Source organism: Stegostoma tigrinum, chromosome X (assembly GCF_030684315.1).
Source record: "Stegostoma tigrinum isolate sSteTig4 chromosome X, sSteTig4.hap1, whole genome shotgun sequence".
In the NCBI taxonomy this organism is placed as follows: domain Eukaryota; kingdom Metazoa; phylum Chordata; class Chondrichthyes; order Orectolobiformes; family Stegostomatidae; genus Stegostoma; species Stegostoma tigrinum.
Window position 1 is genome coordinate 3,177,392 of NC_081404.1, and position 17,917 is coordinate 3,195,308.

The window sequence follows — 17,917 nt, forward strand, 5'->3', positions numbered from 1 at the left end:
CTTCATTTATTCATTCATGGGATGTGGCATTGCTGGCTATGCCAACATTTGTTGCCTATTTCCAGATGCCCTTAAGAAAGCCATTCCTTCTGCAAGACATCCGTTACAAGTAGGCCCAGCGTGCTTATGTTTGGGATAAGCAAGTGGCTTGCTGAGGCATTTCAGGGGGTAGTTAAGAGTGAGCCACATTGGCTCTGGGTCAGGAGTCGTGTGCAGACCAGACCAGGCAAAGATGGCAGATTTCCCTCCCTAAAGAAAGGAATGCTCTGAAGGGTATGACTGAACGATTTACAACAGTAATCACGATCATTGCGATTAACTTTCAACAACTGGATTTGCTATGCTGGGATTGAAAGTTCTGGGTCTCTGGATGGCTCGTGGCATTGGCACAGCAAAGCCATCTCCCTGCCGAATTCTCGGAGTTCCTGTCTTTGGGATGAGATTCCTGGTGACTTGTTCAGATCAGGGTGGAAGGAAGCAGAGTAACTCTCCCCAGTATCCTAGTCAATCCCTCACTCAAAGTAAACCGAAAACCTCCAACAAAGGCAGGGTTGTGGTAGCCTGGAGGATGGACCTCACTGTCGCAGAGGCTGAATGCCAACTCTCCTGACACCACCTCCTACATCCCCCTTGACCATCAAGCCACCAACTCCCACACTTTCCATGACCTCATTGCTTCTGGTGACCTCCCTTCCACTGCCGCCAGCCTCATAGTCCCCCAGCTCCACACTGCCCAATTCTACCTGCTCCCCAAGATCCTCAACCCCAACTACACCACTCGACCCACTGTCTCCGCATGCTGCTACCCCACCGAAATCATCTCTTCCTACCTCAACTCCAATCTCTCCGCCATTGGTCCAGGCACTCCCCGCCTACATCCGGGACACCAATCACACCCTCCACCTCTTCAGTAACTTCCAGTTCCCTGCCTCCCAGCGCTTCATCTTTACTGTGGACGTGCAATCCCTATACACGTCCATACCCCACAATGATGGCTTGTAGGTCCTTGCTATTTCTCTCTCCAATAGACACATCCAGTTCCCCCCACACTCCCACCAATACCCTCCTCCATCTCCCCACCCTCAATAACTTTTCCTTCAATTCTCCCCACTTTCTCCAAATCCAGGGGGTTGCCATGGGCACTCGCATGGGCCTCAGCTGCACCTGCCTGTTTGTTGCTGATGTCGAGCAGTCTGGCTTTCAGTATGTACACCAGTTCCCCAGTTACATCAATACTGCATCGGTGCTGCTTCTTGCACCCAGGCTGAACTTCACTAACAACTTCTGCCCCACCTTCAAATTCACTTGGTCTATCTCAGATGCCTCCCTCCCCTTTCTTGATCTCCCCGTTTCCGTTTCTGGTGTCCGTTTATGTACCGAAATTTACTGTAAACCCACAGACTCTCAGACCTACCTAGATGACACTCCCTACCACCCTGTATCCTGCAAAAACTCCATTCTGTTTTCCCAATTCCGCCGTCTTTGTCGCATCTGCTCTGACGAGGAGACGTTTCACTCCCAAGCGTTCTGGGTGTCCACCTTTGTCAGACAACGTTTTCTCCCAACACGCGCCCCCCCCCCCCACCCCGCCCTCTGTCATCCAGACTGCCCTCTAACTGACCTCCTCCATGCCCCGCTCCACAGCTCTTAACATCCCCCACCAAACATAATAAAGATAGGGACTCCTTATCCTCACTTTCCATCCTACTAGCCCCCACATCCAATGTATCACCCTCAAACAATTCTGCCATCCCCAACTAGACCCCACCACCCGGAACATCTTCCAGTCCCCGCCCCTCTCTGCCTTCCGCAGGCACATTCCTTTCACCGCTCCTCAGTTTGTGTCGCACTCCCCACCAACCACTCCGACCTGCAACTGCAAAAGTAGTAACACCCGCCCACACACCACCTCCCTGACCTCCATCCAGGGCCCTAAACAGCCCTTCCAGGTGAGACAGAGCTTCACCTGCATCTCCCCCAACCCAGTCTATTGCACCTGGTGCTCCTGACGTGGTCTTCTCTAGGTTGGGTGACACCAAACATAGGCTCGGTGACTGTTTCGCTGAGCATCTTTGCCTGGCCTGTAATGGCCAACCTAACCACCTGGTCACCACCCATTTCAACTCCCTGTCCCCCTCCCCCTCCAACATGCCCATCCTCGGCCTCCTCTAGTCTCGCAGTGACTCGGAACGTAAATTTAAAGAACACCACCTTGTCTTCCACCTATGCATCCTATAGGCCAGAGGACTCAACATTGAGTTCTCCCACCTATTCCCCACCTCCTTTTCCAGCCCCACCTCCTCCCTTCCTTCTGACTCTGTCTTCCAGCCACAAACCGGATTCATCCCTCCCATCAACCAACCAGGCCATACCTCCCAGCGGTGCCCATCTATTACCACCATTCCACCCCCAACACCCCCCTTTATCCACAGCTCCCTCTACCCCCACACCCAGCCCTGAAGAAGGGTAATACCCAAAACATTGACTGCCCCTTTCCTCCAGACGCTGCCTGGCCTGCTGTGGTCTTCCAGCTTCCTATTTGTCTCCCTCAGTTTGATCAGTCATTCGCCTCATTCTTCCGTTCCCAATATAATTGTGAGACTATTTCCTCTCTCAGCCTCACGATCGGTGCCAGAACTGATCCCATCTTTTACAAGGGTCTGATTTATTCTTTCACTCATTTGGCACCCCGAATTACGAAGGAAAGTTTTATTTTATCTGTGGAATCAGTATCGAGCACTTGTCTGGGGTTAATTCACAATAAATTCACTCACTAGCACTATTGAAAAGACGGCCAGTTGAGCATGGACAAACATCCAGTAACTTTGTCTTTGCTTCCATTGGGCAATCAAACCAAACGCAGGTAGCTATGTTAATTACAGCCCCTATGTTCCAATTATACCAACTCATGGAGCTCTGAGGTACCCCAGATTATAGTAAAGGCCACATTAGCAAGGGATAAAGAGAAACCTTACTCCTGTACAAGATGTAATAGACGCACCATAGAAAGCATCCTATCTGGATACATCACACCTTTGTACGGCAACTGCTCTGCCCAGGACCGTCAGAAACTACAGGGACAAAAACAAAGTCGCTGGAAAAGCTCAGCAGGTCTATCAACATCTGTGAAGGAGAAAACAGAGTTAACGTTTCGGGTCCAGGCCGTTTTGGGTCCAGTGACCCTTCCTCACAACCCTGTTACTGCCAGACCCGCTGAGCTTTTCCAGCAACTTTGTTTTTGTTCCTGATTTATAGCACCCCGCAATTCATTTGGTTTTTAGAAATTACAGAGAGTTGTGAACACATCCCAGACCATCAGACAAACCAGCCTTCTATCCATTGACTCTATCTATACTTGCTGCTGCTTTGGGAAAGCACCCAACATAATCAAAGCTCCCTTCCACCCCAGTTATACTCTCTTCCACCATCTTCCAGAAGGATAGAAATGGCTGAAATGCATACCAACAGATTCAAGAACAGCTTCTTCCCCATTGTTGTCAGACTGATGAACAGACCTCTCATGTAATAGAGTTGATCATTCTCTGCTCCTTCTCTGTATCTGTAACACTATGTTCTGCATTCTGTCCTACTACCCTGATGTACTGATGTAAGGTAGGATTTGTCTGGATAGCACACAAAGCAGTACTTTTCACTGTATCTCGGTACATGGGGAAAGAATAATTCCGATCTGATCAGATCAAATGAGTATAGCGGCCTTCCCGACAGCCCTGTGTAATCTGGGAAGGGAGACCATACCTGTGGACACATGCCGTCCAGTTCCAAAAAGGATGTACAGCATCACAGGGAAGAACGAGGTGTACAGCCCATAGATTGGGGCCACAGACGTCAGCAGAGCAAAAGCCATCCCTGGTGAGAGAAAAGAAACGGTTGAGGGGAAAAAAGAACGCATGGTTATACAGTGTCACACATCCACTGGATGGGAGGAGAGTTGTGGGAGAAGATGGGTCCCATTGAACTGAACATTAGTCCTACACCTCCAAGACCTGGCATTAGAATCTAGCCTGGAACCTGGGAAGAAATATCCCATGGAGTATTGGTCAGGTGAGGCCATTGACACATTGTGCGGTTGCTCACAGTTCAAAACAAGTGCGACAGAAAGGGATAACAGGAACTGCAGACGCAGGAGAATCTGAGATAACAAGGTGTGGAGCTGGATGAACACAGCAGGCCAAGCAGCATCTAAGATGCTGCTTAGCCTGCTGTGTTCATCCAGCTCCTCACCTTGTTATAGAAGAGTACAGCACAGAACAGGCCCTTCAGCCCACGATGTTGTGCCGACCATTGATCCTCATGTATGCACCCTCAAATTTCTGTCACCATATGCATGTCCAGCAGTCTCTTAAATGACCCCAATGACCTTGCTTCCACAACTGCTGCTGGCAACGCATTCCATGCTCTCACAACTCTCTGTGTAAAGAACTCGCCTCTGACATCCCCTCTATACTTTCCTCCAACCAGCTTAAAACTATGACCCCTCGTGCTAGCTATTTCTGCCCTGGGAAATAGTCTCTGGCTATCAATTCTGTCTATGCGACAGAAAGGATCTTCTTGCTGCAGAAATGGGTTTTTCCCAACTCTGGGACTTCAGGTCAAACCAATGAGAACCCCTTTAAATGGCCAATCCTGCTCGAGGAGCTGCAAACTGTTTGGTGCAGGAAATGGGCCATTCACCATTGAAAAAGGCAACAGTGATCATGATCTTGTAGGTGGTATTTCCAACTTGGAAACGTCTTTGCCTAAGGGCAGTCTTTCTAAGAATACTGTGTGAAGCTAGATGAGTCAGCGAGCCTGTGAAGCAGGAGGACCTAGTGAATAGCGCAATCTCTTTGGTTCTGAGAGGAGAATTTATCACCCCTTCCAAGGCTGGAGTTGAGGGCTCAGTGTGAATGGAGAATTACTCTGTATTTGTTGCTGCTGAGTGGCAGTGCCAAGGTTCGGACAGCTCTGCTCCAGCTCTGAGCGCTGTCAGAAGGGTGCAAAGGCATTGGAGACAGTGCAGAAGAGGTCTATCAGGAAGTTCACTTATTAAGATATATTGGAGATGTTGGGACTCCTTTTCCTTGGAGCAGACAAAGTACAGAGGAGTTTTGATTGAGGTCTTCAAGATCCAGGGGCTGGAGAGAATAGGTGGGGGGGCCATCATGGCGAGCACTGCTGCCTTATGGCACCAGGGACCGGGGTTCCATTTCCCGCCTCGGGCGACTGTCAGTGTGGAGTTTGCACATTCTCCCTGTGTCTGCATGGGTTTCTTCCGGGAGCTCCGGTTTCCTCCCACAGCCCAAAGATGTGCAGGTTAGATGGATTGGCCATGCTAAATTGCCCGTAGTGTTCAGGGGTGTGTAGATTAGGTGGATTACAGGGGGATGGGACTGGGTGGGATGCTCTGAGGGTCAGTGTGGACTTGTTGGGCCAAAGGGCCTGTTTCCACACTGTAGGGATTCTATGATTCTATGTTTATTTGGAGGAAGGATGAAGATCAGGATGGTGCAGATTTAATGGACTTCATTAAAGAAGTGAGAGGGATATACGGGAAAGCCTATTCCCCAGAGAGAGTGGTGAGGGTCTGGGACACACTGCCAATGAGTGAGGTGGAGCCAGGATAAGTTGATACCTTGGCAATGACAGTAGATGCTCATTTGAAAAGGAACAAATGTGTTGGGTTATGGGGAGGGGCCAGGAGATTGGCACTAAATTGGCGAGCTAGCACAGGCACAATAGGGTGAAAGACCTCCTTCAACCATTGTGTGATTGCATTAATGCCACTCAACAAGGTCAGTTCTCAACAAATTTGAATCCGTTCACAAATAGACATGCGAGTTTCCCACATTTTGGTAAATTGAATGAAGAAAGAAATCTGAGATTGACGATCTGAGAATTTTTTTTAAAATCTGCTTCACTCTGTGGGGAGTGAGGAATATTCAGCATGTAAAGACGGCAGTGGGTATATCCGTTTCCTCTGTTAATCTCCTCTTTCCACTGCAAACAGCTAGACCCCTACAATTACATTTGAGTAGGTTTTAATGCAAAGATTTTTCAATTGAACGTTTTCCATGATAAACGCACTCCGGTGATCCAGCTACAGGAATCCCATTGTAATTTGTAAAACAGCAGTCATCAACCTGCTGAACAGAAAAAAATTTGCTCTCCACCCCCTGCAGTACAGTGCCCGATCTAGAGATTGTGAGCTTACTTACTTAGGCATCACTGTGCCACCCAACCAGCACCAACGGCAGAACATCCAGCATCATCAATGGAGAGACACAGAGAGACCAATGCTCCCAAGTTGACCTCCAGTTCATTCGAAAGTGAGACAAAGCACTCCCATTTTTTAAAAAATTCATTCACGGGATGTGGGCATCGCTCGCCAGGGCAGCATTTATTGCCCATCCCTAAGTGCTCTGAGAGCAGTTGAGAGCCAACCACATTGCTGTGCGTCTGTAGGCCAGACCAGGTCAGGACATTAGAATTAGAATTAGATTTAACTGCCATGTTTATGCAAGAACAGGAGTGGAGGAGTACAGTGAAAAGTGTGCAATGTTGCCCCTCATGATGCGATCTGAGGTATAAAGTATCCGAGTAAAAGTCTTAGATACAACATAGAGAAACAAAGAAAATAAGTTATATTATCTTACAATGATTCATTGTACAATTTAGAAAATAAGAAATAATGTTAAATGAATAAACATTACATTTGTGAACCAGGTGGGTTTTTTCTGACAATCAACAATGGATTCATGGTCATCATTAGTCTCTTAATTCCAGGCTTTTTTAAAAATTCTTTCAGTGCTGCCAGTCTGCATACACAATTCCTGACCCAGCAACCTCATGAGGGCACCACACACAGAAAATTCGCAGTAGTTGAAGGAAACAGCCCAGTGCCACCCTCTCAGGGCAACTTGAGACAGGCACTAAATGAGGCCTTTGCCACTGTCACCCACAAATCTTTGTGAAAGAAACCATTGAAGAAAGCAAAGGACTGGAAATGCTGGAAATCTGAAGCAAAAGCAGAAACTGCTGGATAAACTCAGCTGGGCTGGCAGCATCTCTGGAAAGAAAAACCATGTTAGAGTTTCTGAGTGCATTGCTGAAGAAGGGACACTCAAAAACGTTAGCTCTTGCTTCTCTCTGCATGGGTGCTGCCAGAACTGCTGAGCCTCTCCAGCAGTTTCTGTTCACATTGAATGAGTATGCTAGGGTCGAAACCTCATCATGTTTGTTAACTCCTGAAAGGCAGATTCTATCATGGCAGGGTCAGCGTTCGGTGTATTGCTAAGAATACAGAGTAGTGATGTAGGAAGTTTCCACAAGCATATTGTGGGAGGAAGGCAGGTCTATAACGTATGCCCGATGAGTGACGATACTGCAGTTGGACATTTGTTCAACAATGACATTCCAGTGTTTAGATTGTTGGGAAGGAGGCTAATGGTAGTGTCAGCCAGTACAGGCCAAAAAAACGTTGCGAGTGGCCACTGTGAATATCCAAACAAGCCTTGTCTGTTGATAAATTGCCACTATCCCTTTGCACACGTTGCCTGATCTTACATTTCTCTGACAGTCATATTTTCTTTCATATTTACAGCAACAGGTACAAATAGTCGTCAACAGGGTTTCAAAATGATGCTGGATCAGGAGAGAGTGTGTAAGGAGAAACTGCTCCCAGCCAGGAAGAGTCTGAGAACGGGAAGACGCAGAATTAAACAGGTTGGCAAGAGCAGCAAATGCAATGTTGTTAGGGTCTGGGATGTACTGTCTGAGGGTGTGGGGGGGTCAGGGTCACTCAAGGGGTTAGGGTCTGGGATGCACTGTCTGAGGGTGTGGGGGGGTCAGGGTCACTCGAGGGGTTAGGGTGTGGGATGTACTGTCTGAGGGTGTGGGGGGGGCAGGTTCACTCGAGGGGTCAGGGTCTGGGATGTACTGTCTGAGGGTGTGGGGGGGGTCAGGGTCACTCGAGGGGTTAGGGTCTGGGATGTACTGTCTGAGAGTGTGGGGGGGGTCAGGGTCACTCGAGGGGTTAGGGTCTGGGATGTACTGTCTGAGGGTGTGGGGGGGGTCAGGGTCACTCAAGGGGTTAGGGTCTGGGATGTACTGTCTGAGGGTGTGGGGGGTCAGGGTCACTCGAGGGGTTAGGGTGTGGGATGTACTGTCTGAGGGTGTGGGGGGGGCAGGTTCACTCGAGGGGTCAGGGTCTGGGATGTACTGTCTGAGGGTGTGGGGGGGGTCAGGGTCACTCGAGGGGTTAGGGTCTGGGATGTACTGTCTGAGAGTGTGGGGGGGGTCAGGGTCACTCGAGGGGTTAGGGTCTGGGATGTACTGTCTGAGGGTGTGGGGGGGTGTCAGGGTCACTCGAGGGGTTAGGGTCTGGGATGTACTGTCTGAGGGTGTGGGGGGGGTCAGGGTCACTCGAGGGGTTAGGGTCTGGGATGTACTGTCTGAGGGTGTGGGGGGGTGTCAGGGTCACTCGAGGGGTTAGGGTCTGGGATGTACTGTCTGAGAGTGTGGGGGGGTCAGGGTCACTCGAGGGGTTAGGGTCTGGGATGTACTGTCTGAGGGTGTGGGGGTGGGTCAGGGTCACTCGAGGGGTTAGGGTCTGGGATGTACTGTCTGAGGGTGTGGGGGGGTGTCAGGGTCACTCGAGGGGTTAGGGTCTGGGACGTACTGTCTGAGGGTGTGGGGGGGTCAGGGTCACTCAAGGGGTTAGGGTCTGGGATGTACTGTCTGAGGGTGTGGGGGTGGGTCAGGGTCCCTTGAGGGGTTAGGGTCTGGGACGTACTGTCTGAGAGCATAGTCGGGGGGAGGTTCACTCGAGTTCCGGATGGGTATTTGTGATTTGACCATGTCACATGTTGTGAGGTACGTGGTTTAGTTGACAGTGAAAAGGGCGAGTCGGCAGGAGAATGGTGTTGCTGAGTCAGAGAGCCAGCGCAGACATGAGGTTCCGAATGGACTCTTCCTGCGCTGAAACAGTTCTATGATGCCGAGGCAAGTATTTGAAGTCACAAGGGTGAATCCTGTTTTTCATCTGCAATGTCACAAGTCACACAATGGCCTGTCTGTACGAGAGTTCAGTCACAGAATTACCCAGGTCTCCAGAGATAACCCCCATTCAACACTGTGAACGAGTGACCTTACCTTGCAAATGCTTCCGAACATTTCATTGCACTGTGGAACCTGCCGCATCCACCTGCTGTCCACTGGGCTTTATTTTCCTGCTGTTGGTTCTGTCCCTTTTGACTCGTACCCACTGAAATCAGCACAACAAGCAACACCTACACATATTTACTAGCTCCATCCCCGCCTCCTTGTCTCCTCTCCACCTATCTTCTCCTCTATCCATCTTCTATCCACTTCCCCCTCTCTCCCTACTTATTTCAGAACCCCCTTCCCCTCCCCCATTTCTGAAGAAGGGTCTCGGCCCAAAACGCCAGCCTTCCTGCTCCTCTGATGCTGCTTGGCCTGCTGTGTTCATCCAGCTCTACACCTTATTATCTCAGATTCTCCAGCATCTGCAGTTCCTATTACCTCAGTTACACCAAGCAACAAACCTGCCACATATTTGACTGCTGAACTTCAACCTACTTCGCCCGCCATTATCCCTGCTGCTGGATTACCCGATAGCCAATTCATTGGCTGTTCACGTCTGTCGAATCCCACGCACTGCCCTCCCAAGTGGGACAAAGCCTCCACTTCTCCATTTACAATCATACGGCGAAAGCGGAAGAGGTGAGAATACCTTGCGGGATGTGGATAATCCCCACTGTCAGACCAGCAATGATGTCCCCAGCCAGCCACCGCTTGAACTTGTACCTGGGTAACCAGGTGAGGCAAGGGAACCGCGCTCTCACAAAACATCTCCACGTGTTCCCTGAGCTGGCGCAGCTCCTGCTGACCATTTGCTTCCAGCTCCTCTCCGGGACTCGTTCTTCCCCACAGGATCTGCTGAAGTGCTGGTCAAACTGGTCCTCGGTGTAAATGGAGCGAGAGATGGTCACTTCACTCATTCTGACACTGTCCACACACACACTCACTCACACACTCTCTCTCTCTCACACACACACAGTCACTCACAAACACACACACGCACACACCTCAAACTCACGCACACTCTCACAAACACACACACTGATTCACTCTCTCACACGCACACAAACACATGTTCACACAGACATGCACACTGTCTCTCTCACACACACACACAGACACACTTGCACACACAATCACACACACACACACATACACACACACAGAGTATGTCGGCTTCTATTTGTACAAATCTGTCAGCCCCTCTTTACTTATTCCTCTGTGTCTGTGTGTATGTGTGTGTGTCCTGAAGGCGTTTCTCCTTTATAGTATCCTAGCTGTCTAGGACTGAACTGGACCTTTTCCCCTTCTTGTATCAGTCAGGCACAGTGTATTCTCTCTCCTGTCTCTGTGACTAGCAGTGTACCTGCCTTCAGGACGTGGGCGGTGAGCAGATTTAACTGGTGCTCCTATAGTGACGGATTAAACTGGATACAGCCAATTAGAACGCCGTTCAGCATACAAAGTGCTGATAGACACGGTCAACACTGAGATTTGTGGCCCGTCTCTATCAGGGCTCATCGGCACATCTTTCACCCTTGTTTATTCAGCTGTGATCTCGGAGCATGCCTCGCTGTCGAACTAACTTGTCGCAGTTCCCTCTCTTGTTTTGTTTCAGGGGAAACAATGCATGAAGATTAAAGTTTTTGCAGTGATCATGCTCATGAGGTCATTATGAGCGGCGTGGAGGAGCTCTGGTTTGGTGTGCGAGTGGGGAATGTAACACAGAGGGGACTTCCGTCTCATGTCAGTCAGTCCGTCTCGCTCCAAATGCACTTTGAACCGTTTCAGCAGAGGGGCGCTTAGTGGCTGCATGAAGTCAGCACCTAAAGGACACCCTTTTTAATCCAGAGATAATGGGAACTACAGATGCTGGAGAATTCCAAGATAATCAAATGTGCGGCTGGATGAACACAGCAGGCCAAGCAGCATAATCCATGTCTTTCAGTGCTGTTTGCAGCAAGCTGCAGGTGCACGCACCTCAATTGCAGGTTATGTTTACATTATATCTTTCAGAAGACTGTGAGGAAGAAGAGCTGGGGAAGACCATTCAGCCCACTGCACCTACCCCGCCATTCAACATGATCCTGGCTGATGTTGAGTTGCAATTCGCTCTCTCCCTCGAATGCAAAAGTCCATCTATCACAGGCTTCCATTAACTCCATAATGGAGCTTCCACACCTCTCCCCAAGACGCCCTCATTCTTGATCTCCAATCCCAACAACATGAGCCAACATGCTGCTTGGAGCACAGAAACACAGAGAATAGAAGCAGGAGTAGGCCGCTCAGCCCTTAGAGCCTGCTATCCCATTCAGCATAATCATGGCCCATCATCCAATTCAGTGCCCTGTTCCCACATCGCACCCCCCCAGTTGCCTTTGACCCCTTTAGCCCGAGGAGGTTGAGAGGTACCTTTCTAAAGTTTATAAAAACGTGATGGCTACAGGTGCGGTTAATGATAGGTGTCCTTTCCCCAGGAAGGGAAATTTTGAGACTAAGGGGCACATTTTCAAGGTGAGAGGAGAGAGATTTAAAAAAGACAAGATGGGCAGCTTTTTGACACAGATTGTGCTTTGTGTATGGAATAAACTTCCTGAGGAAATGGAGGATGTGGGCGCAGTTACAATGTTTAAAAGACACTTAGCTAAATACATGAATAGGAAAGGTTTGGAGGGGTGTGGGCCAGGAGCAGGCAGGTGGGGCTAGTTTAGTTTGGGATTATGGTTGGCGTGGACTGGTTGGACCAAAGGGTCTGTTTCTGTGTTTTGTGGCTCTATAACTATACAGCTATAACTCTAAGAACTATATCTAACTCCTTGAAAGTTTTCAATGCTTTGTCCACAACTGCTTTCTGTGGCAGAGAATTCCACAGGGTCCCCACACTCTGGGTGAAGACATTTCTCCTCATCCTAGTCCCAAATGGCCTACCCTGTATCCTTAAACTGTGACCCCCCCCCCCCCCCCCCCCCGGTCTGGGCGCCCCCAGTCATCAGGAACATCCTTTCTGTGTTCACCCTGTCTCATCCTGTTAGAATTTGCCTAATTGTTTGCTGAACCTGTATGCTAACATTTTCTGTTTCTTGTGTAAGTGCACCTAAATCTGTCTGAAGATCTATATCTACAAATTTCACACCTTTTAAAAATATTCTGCTTTTCTTGAATAGCCAAAGTGAATGACCTCACATTTGCCCTCATTATGTTCCATCTGCCACATTGAAAATGCCCTGTTTGTCCCTAGACTTTGCTTCCTGTCCTTTAACCTATCCTCTATCCATGGTAATATATTACCTTAAACTCCATGAGGCTTTATGTTGTGCATTAACCTTTCATGCAGCACCTGATCCAAAAGCATTACATCTCCTGGTTATTCTTCATCTACCCTCATGTTAAGGAGACTGAGGGGTTTTGCACAGATTCTGGCCCTTGACAGACTCTTAGAGAGTGACTTCTTCCCCATTCAGCTTTCATAGCTGCCCTAAGTTCGAACAAATCCCTCAACATGCAATTTTGGACCTTGGAATGTGCCAGTCTTCAGCAATCACTGGAAGATCGAGACATGTTGGGCAGAATACAGTCATAGTGCTATACAGATGTACAGCACAGAAAAAGGCCCTTCAGACCAAGTCAACACAGTGTGGAGCTGGAGGGACACAGCAGGTCAGGCAGCATCAGAGGAACAAGAAAGCTGATGTTTTGGGTCAGGATCAAGACCCTTCGGTCCAAATTGTCCACGCTGGCCAGATATCTTAAATTAATCTAGCCCCATTTGCCAGCATTTGCCCCATATCCCTCTAAACCCTTTCTATTCATAGACCCATCCAGATGCCTTTTAAATGCTGTAACTGTACCAGCCTCCACCACTTCCTCTGGCAGCTCATTCCATACATGCACCACCCTCTAAGTGAAAAAATTGCCCCTTAGATCCCTTTTAAATCTTTCCTCTCATCTTAAACCTATGCCCCTCTAGATTTGGATTTCCCTACCCTGAGGGAAATACCATAGCTGTTCATTCTATCCATGTCCCATTTCCCTCCTGCTCGTAAGGCTGCTTTCCAATCTGGCCATAAAACTGCAGGAGATTTCGAGATACAGATACACGCTCTCGAAAGAGATATCTAAAAGCTAGAGTTGTCTTAAAACTGGCCATGCATTATTTTGTTTTCAAAATTACTCAATCAACATTAAATTACCTGGATGATTCAGCTAAGTGATGTATCGTGATGGGCTTGTTCTCTGTTTCGCCACTTGCCTGCCACATTTCAATTGACCCTTGACCCCACCTGACCTGCACTGTCCCAGACCGCCCTGTGCCCAAAAGCGCCCAACCTGAAATCTGGCAGTATCCAAAATTTGGCATTGCCTTGGCTGCCAGTTTTAACAGAGGGTGTGCCTACAGTGGCAGGGTGATTGATTGGTGATCAGAAGCTGGCATTTATTTTGACTCGTTTGGGTTCACAAGCATCTGACCTTTTTTATTCACGTGTGATGCCATGCTTTTCGGTGCATGGAACTGGCAGAACGTCTGCCCATAGATGCCATCAGTCTTGGAAAAACAGAAGAAATTGCGGCAGCAGATAGAGGTTACAAGACGATGCGTTCAGGGGGTCGCGAAGGCTTAGTGGCATTATCACTAGGCTATCAATCCAGTGGACTCAGATACTGCTCTGGGGACCTGAGTTTGAACCCTGCCGTGGTAAAACTTGAATTCAATAAAAATCTGGGATTACGAACCATGTAAAAGCCCCATCTGGCCCTTTAGGGAAGGAAAATCTACCATCCTTACTTAGCCCAGCCTACATGTAACTCCAGACCACAGCCAATGTGGTTCATTCTTAATTACTCCCTAGGCAATAAATACTGGTGCAGCTAGTGATGCCTAAATCACACAGATGAATAAAAAAAAGTGTCAATGACGTTCTGATTCCAGCATGTCAGCCCCTGCAGTGCCCATCAGGCATAGAAGGCTTTATGTGTACCGAAAGATGCTGCAGTAGTCCTTTATCAGGGACACTTTCATGCCAATGTAACAGTGAAAGGGAGGATAGCTGGTCAGGTAGAGCAATACCCTCCCAGAGACTGGCTTCCTGCGGCTATTAATAGTCACCTCAGCCCAGTGGAGGAGCAACCTCTCAAGGAGATCCTCTTGCTCATCTGACATGCTCTGGTCTCTCTTTGCTGATCTTTTAAAAAAACAAATAAACCTGCTCAGATATGCTATGATTCAGCTTTGGAGCAGATGAGAATAGAACCCAGGCCTTCTGGCTCAGAAGCAGGGATGCTACCACTGTTGCCTCACAGCGCCAGGGACGGTTTGATTCCACCCTCGGTTGACTGCCCGTGTGGAGTTTACACACACTCTCCATGTCTGCATGGGTTTCCCCCAGGTGCTCCGGTTTCCTCCCAAAGTCCAAAGATGTGCAGGTTAGGGTGGGATTGGTTGTGGTAAATTGTCCCATAGTGCCCAGGGATGTGCAGGTTAGGGTGGGTTGGCTGTGGGAAATTGTCCCATAATGCCCAGGGATGTGCAGGTTAGGGTGGGTTGGCTGTGCTAAATTGTCCCATAGTGCCCAGGGATGTGCAGGTTGGGGTGGGTTGGCCGTGCTAAATTGTCCCATAGTGCCCAGGGATGTGCAGGTTAGGGTGGATTGGCCGTGCTAAATTGTCCCATAGTGCCCAGGGATGTGCAGGTTACGGTGGATTGGCCGTGCTAAATTGTCCCATAGTGCCCAGGGATGTGCAGGTTAGGGTGGATTGGCCGTGCTAAATTGTCCCATAGTGCCCAGGGATGTGCAGGTTAGGGTGGATTGGCCGTGCTAAATTGTCCCATAGTGCCCAGGGATGTGCAGGTTAGGTTGGATTGGCCGTGCTAAATTGTCCCATAGTGCCCAGGGATGTGCAGGTTAGGGTGGATTGGCCGTGCTAAATTGTCCCATAGTGCCCAGGGATGTGTAGGTTAGGGTGCATTGGCCGTGCTAAGTTGCCCCGTTGTGTCCAAGGATGTGCGGGTTAGGGTGGATCGGCCGTGGGAAATTATCCCATAGTGCGGAGGGATGAACAGGATATGTGGGTTAGCCGTGGGAAATGGGGGTTCCAGGAATAGAATAGGAATCAGAGGGTTTGTGCAGACTCAGTGGGCCGAATGGCGGCCACCTGCACTATAGGAATTCTATGATTCTCTCTTTATAAGTGCTCAAGGTCCTTAAACAATGTACCTGTGAATCATAATAATATAACTAATAGAATAATACACATGCTCAGATCTGTTCAACCTTACATAGAATCACACAGCATGGAAACAGGCCCTTCAGCCCAACTCATCCATGCTGAGCAAGTTTCCTAAACTAATCTAGTCCCATTTGCCAGCATTTGGCCCATATCCCTCTAAACCCTCCTTATACATGTACACATCCAGATGCCTTTTAAATGCCGTAACTGTGCCAGCCTCCACCACTTCCTCTGGCAGCTCATTCCATACACGCACCGCCCTTTGTGTGAAAACGTTGCCCCTCAGGTCCCATTTAAAGCTTTCTCCTCTCACCTTAAACCTATGCCCCTCTAGTTTTGAACTCTCGCACTTAGGAGAAAAGACCTTCCTAATGGGGTGCGGACATTGGGGAATGAGGGTCAGTGCTAGAGACTGCCACATCTGATAGCTTCTGTTATTATTGATGAACCATCCTCAGTTGGATTCATGGAGCTCCTCCAAGTACTCTGCATTTCTTCTGTTTGCTATTTTGTTACTTGGGTGAATAAGTTCTCCCCAGGACAAGTTTCCAGGTGCATTTGCCACCACATTCTGATTTTTCTTTTCGTATGTAACTTTTAGAACTTGTGCCAGCTCATTTCTTTCATTCTTGGAAGCAACACCGCACACACCTGACCAACCCCGGCCCCTCTCGAGCTTCCTTCTTGGTATGTGGCTTTCGGGAACTGAGTGCTGTTGACTGCCTCGACATAGGCCCACCTACAACTGGGTTGGTCTCCCATTCTGTGAAGCTTGCCCTGCCTATCTGACTGGGAACCGAATACCCAGCTGTCTCCAGCGGGGGCGTGCCATGCGGCGAGGTCGATGTCGCTATTGGGCACTGCCAGTGAGTGCAGGCCCTGCCTTCCTCTTTGCAGGGTGGCCGATCGCAGATCCTCCTCTGTTTAATTTTTGTGACTCGGCCTACTGCTGCAACAATTACAATTGCAAAAGGAAAGGAAGAGAGGGAGTAGTACACCTGAAAAGAAAGACTTGCATTTGTGTAGCACCTGTCACAACCGAAAGGGGTCCAAAAGCACTTTGCAACCAATGAAGTAGTTTGTAAAGTGCTCCCACCTTGCAGGAAGTGTGGAGACCATATTGTGCCCAGTGAGCTCTCTCCAACAATTTAATTACTTCCACATCTGTTTTTGCAATTTTGATTGAGGGATAAATGTTGTTCAGGACTCTGGTGAGAACTCCCCTTCCTGGAGCTGGTGCAACCTGCTACATCAGGCTTCTTGCCTTCATCACAAGAGGAATTGAGTATAGGAGCAAAGAGGTCCTTCTGCAGCTGTACAGGGCCCTGGTGAGACAGCACCTGGAGCATCCTGTGCAGTTTTGGTCTCCAAATTTGAGGAAGGACATTCTTGCTGTTCAGGGAGTGCAGCGTAGGTTCACGAGGTCAATTCCCGGAATGGCGGGACTATCATATGTTGAAAGATTGGAGCGACTGGGCTTGACTCTATACACTTGCGTTTAGAAGGATGAGAGGGGATCTGATTGTGACATATAAGATTATTAAGGGAGTGGACACTCTGGAGGCAGGAAGCATGTTTCTGCTGATGGGTGAGCCCAGAACCAGAGGACACAGTTTAAAAATAAGGGGTAGGCCATTTAGAACAGAGTTGAGGAGAAACTTCTTCACCCAGAGAGTGGTGGATATATGGAATGCTCTGCCCCAGAAGGCAGTGGAGGCCAACTCTCTGGATACTTTCAAGAAAGAGATGGATAGAGCTCTTAAAGGTAGTGGAATCAAGGGGATAAGGCAGGAACAGGATACTGATTGTGGATGATCAGCCATGATCATAATGAATGGTGGTGCTGGCTCGAAGGGCCGAATGGCCTACTCCTGCACCTATTGTCTATTGAGAGCACGGACTGATCCTCTGTTTAACTTCTCATTTCAAAGATAGCACTACTGATAGTGCACCACTCCCTTTGTACTGCACTGGACTGTCGGCATTGATGATGGCCTGAAGTATCTCTTGTGATACCATGATACATGGGGTGCTGCCATTATATGGAAAGTTGAAGAGTATAGTCTGAGGAGTCAACAACAACCACCTAAATATTAAGATAATAAAATGTGAGGCTGGATGAACACAGCAGGCCCAGCAGCATCTCAGGAGCACAAAAGCTGACGTTTCGGGCCTAGACCCTTCATCAGAGAGGGGGATGGGGAGAGGGAACTGGAATAAATAGGGAGAGAGGGGGAGGCGGACCGAAGATGGAGAGAAAAGAAGATAGGTGGAGAGGAGAGTATAGGTGGGGAGGTAGGGAGACAGTCCCTATTTATTCCAGTTCCCTCACCCCACCCCCCTCTCTGATGAAGGGTCTAGGCCCGAAACGTCAGCTTTTGTGCTCCTGAGATGCTGCTGGGGCTGCTGTGTTCATCCAGCCTCACACTTTGTTATCTTGGATTCTCCAGCATCTGCAGTTCCCATTATCTCTCTCACCACCTAAATATTGCCCATTTTTCAGCATTTGTCATCGCAAGTGCACATCTAAATCCTTCTTCAATGTGGTGGGGGTTTCTGCCTCTTCCACCCTTACAGGCAGTGAGTTCCAGAT

The 17,917-nt window shown here is 48.9% G+C and overlaps 1 protein-coding gene across 2 annotated transcripts in view; it reads right to left on the reverse strand.

The window, feature by feature from the left end:
* slc26a10 (solute carrier family 26 member 10) overlaps positions 1-10,441 on the reverse strand; it is a 141,132-nt gene extending 130,691 nt beyond the window's left edge. For both annotated transcript variants that reach the window (XM_059643345.1, XM_059643346.1), the window contains exons 1-2: positions 9,752-10,441; positions 3,757-3,867 (exon numbers count right to left, since the gene is read on the reverse strand). In XM_059643345.1, coding sequence (XP_059499328.1) covers positions 3,757-3,867; positions 9,752-10,019 — 379 coding nt within the window. In that variant the 5' untranslated portion in view covers positions 10,020-10,441. The remainder of the gene's footprint in view (positions 1-3,756; positions 3,868-9,751) is intronic.
* Between the last annotated feature and the right edge of the window lie 7,476 nt (positions 10,442-17,917).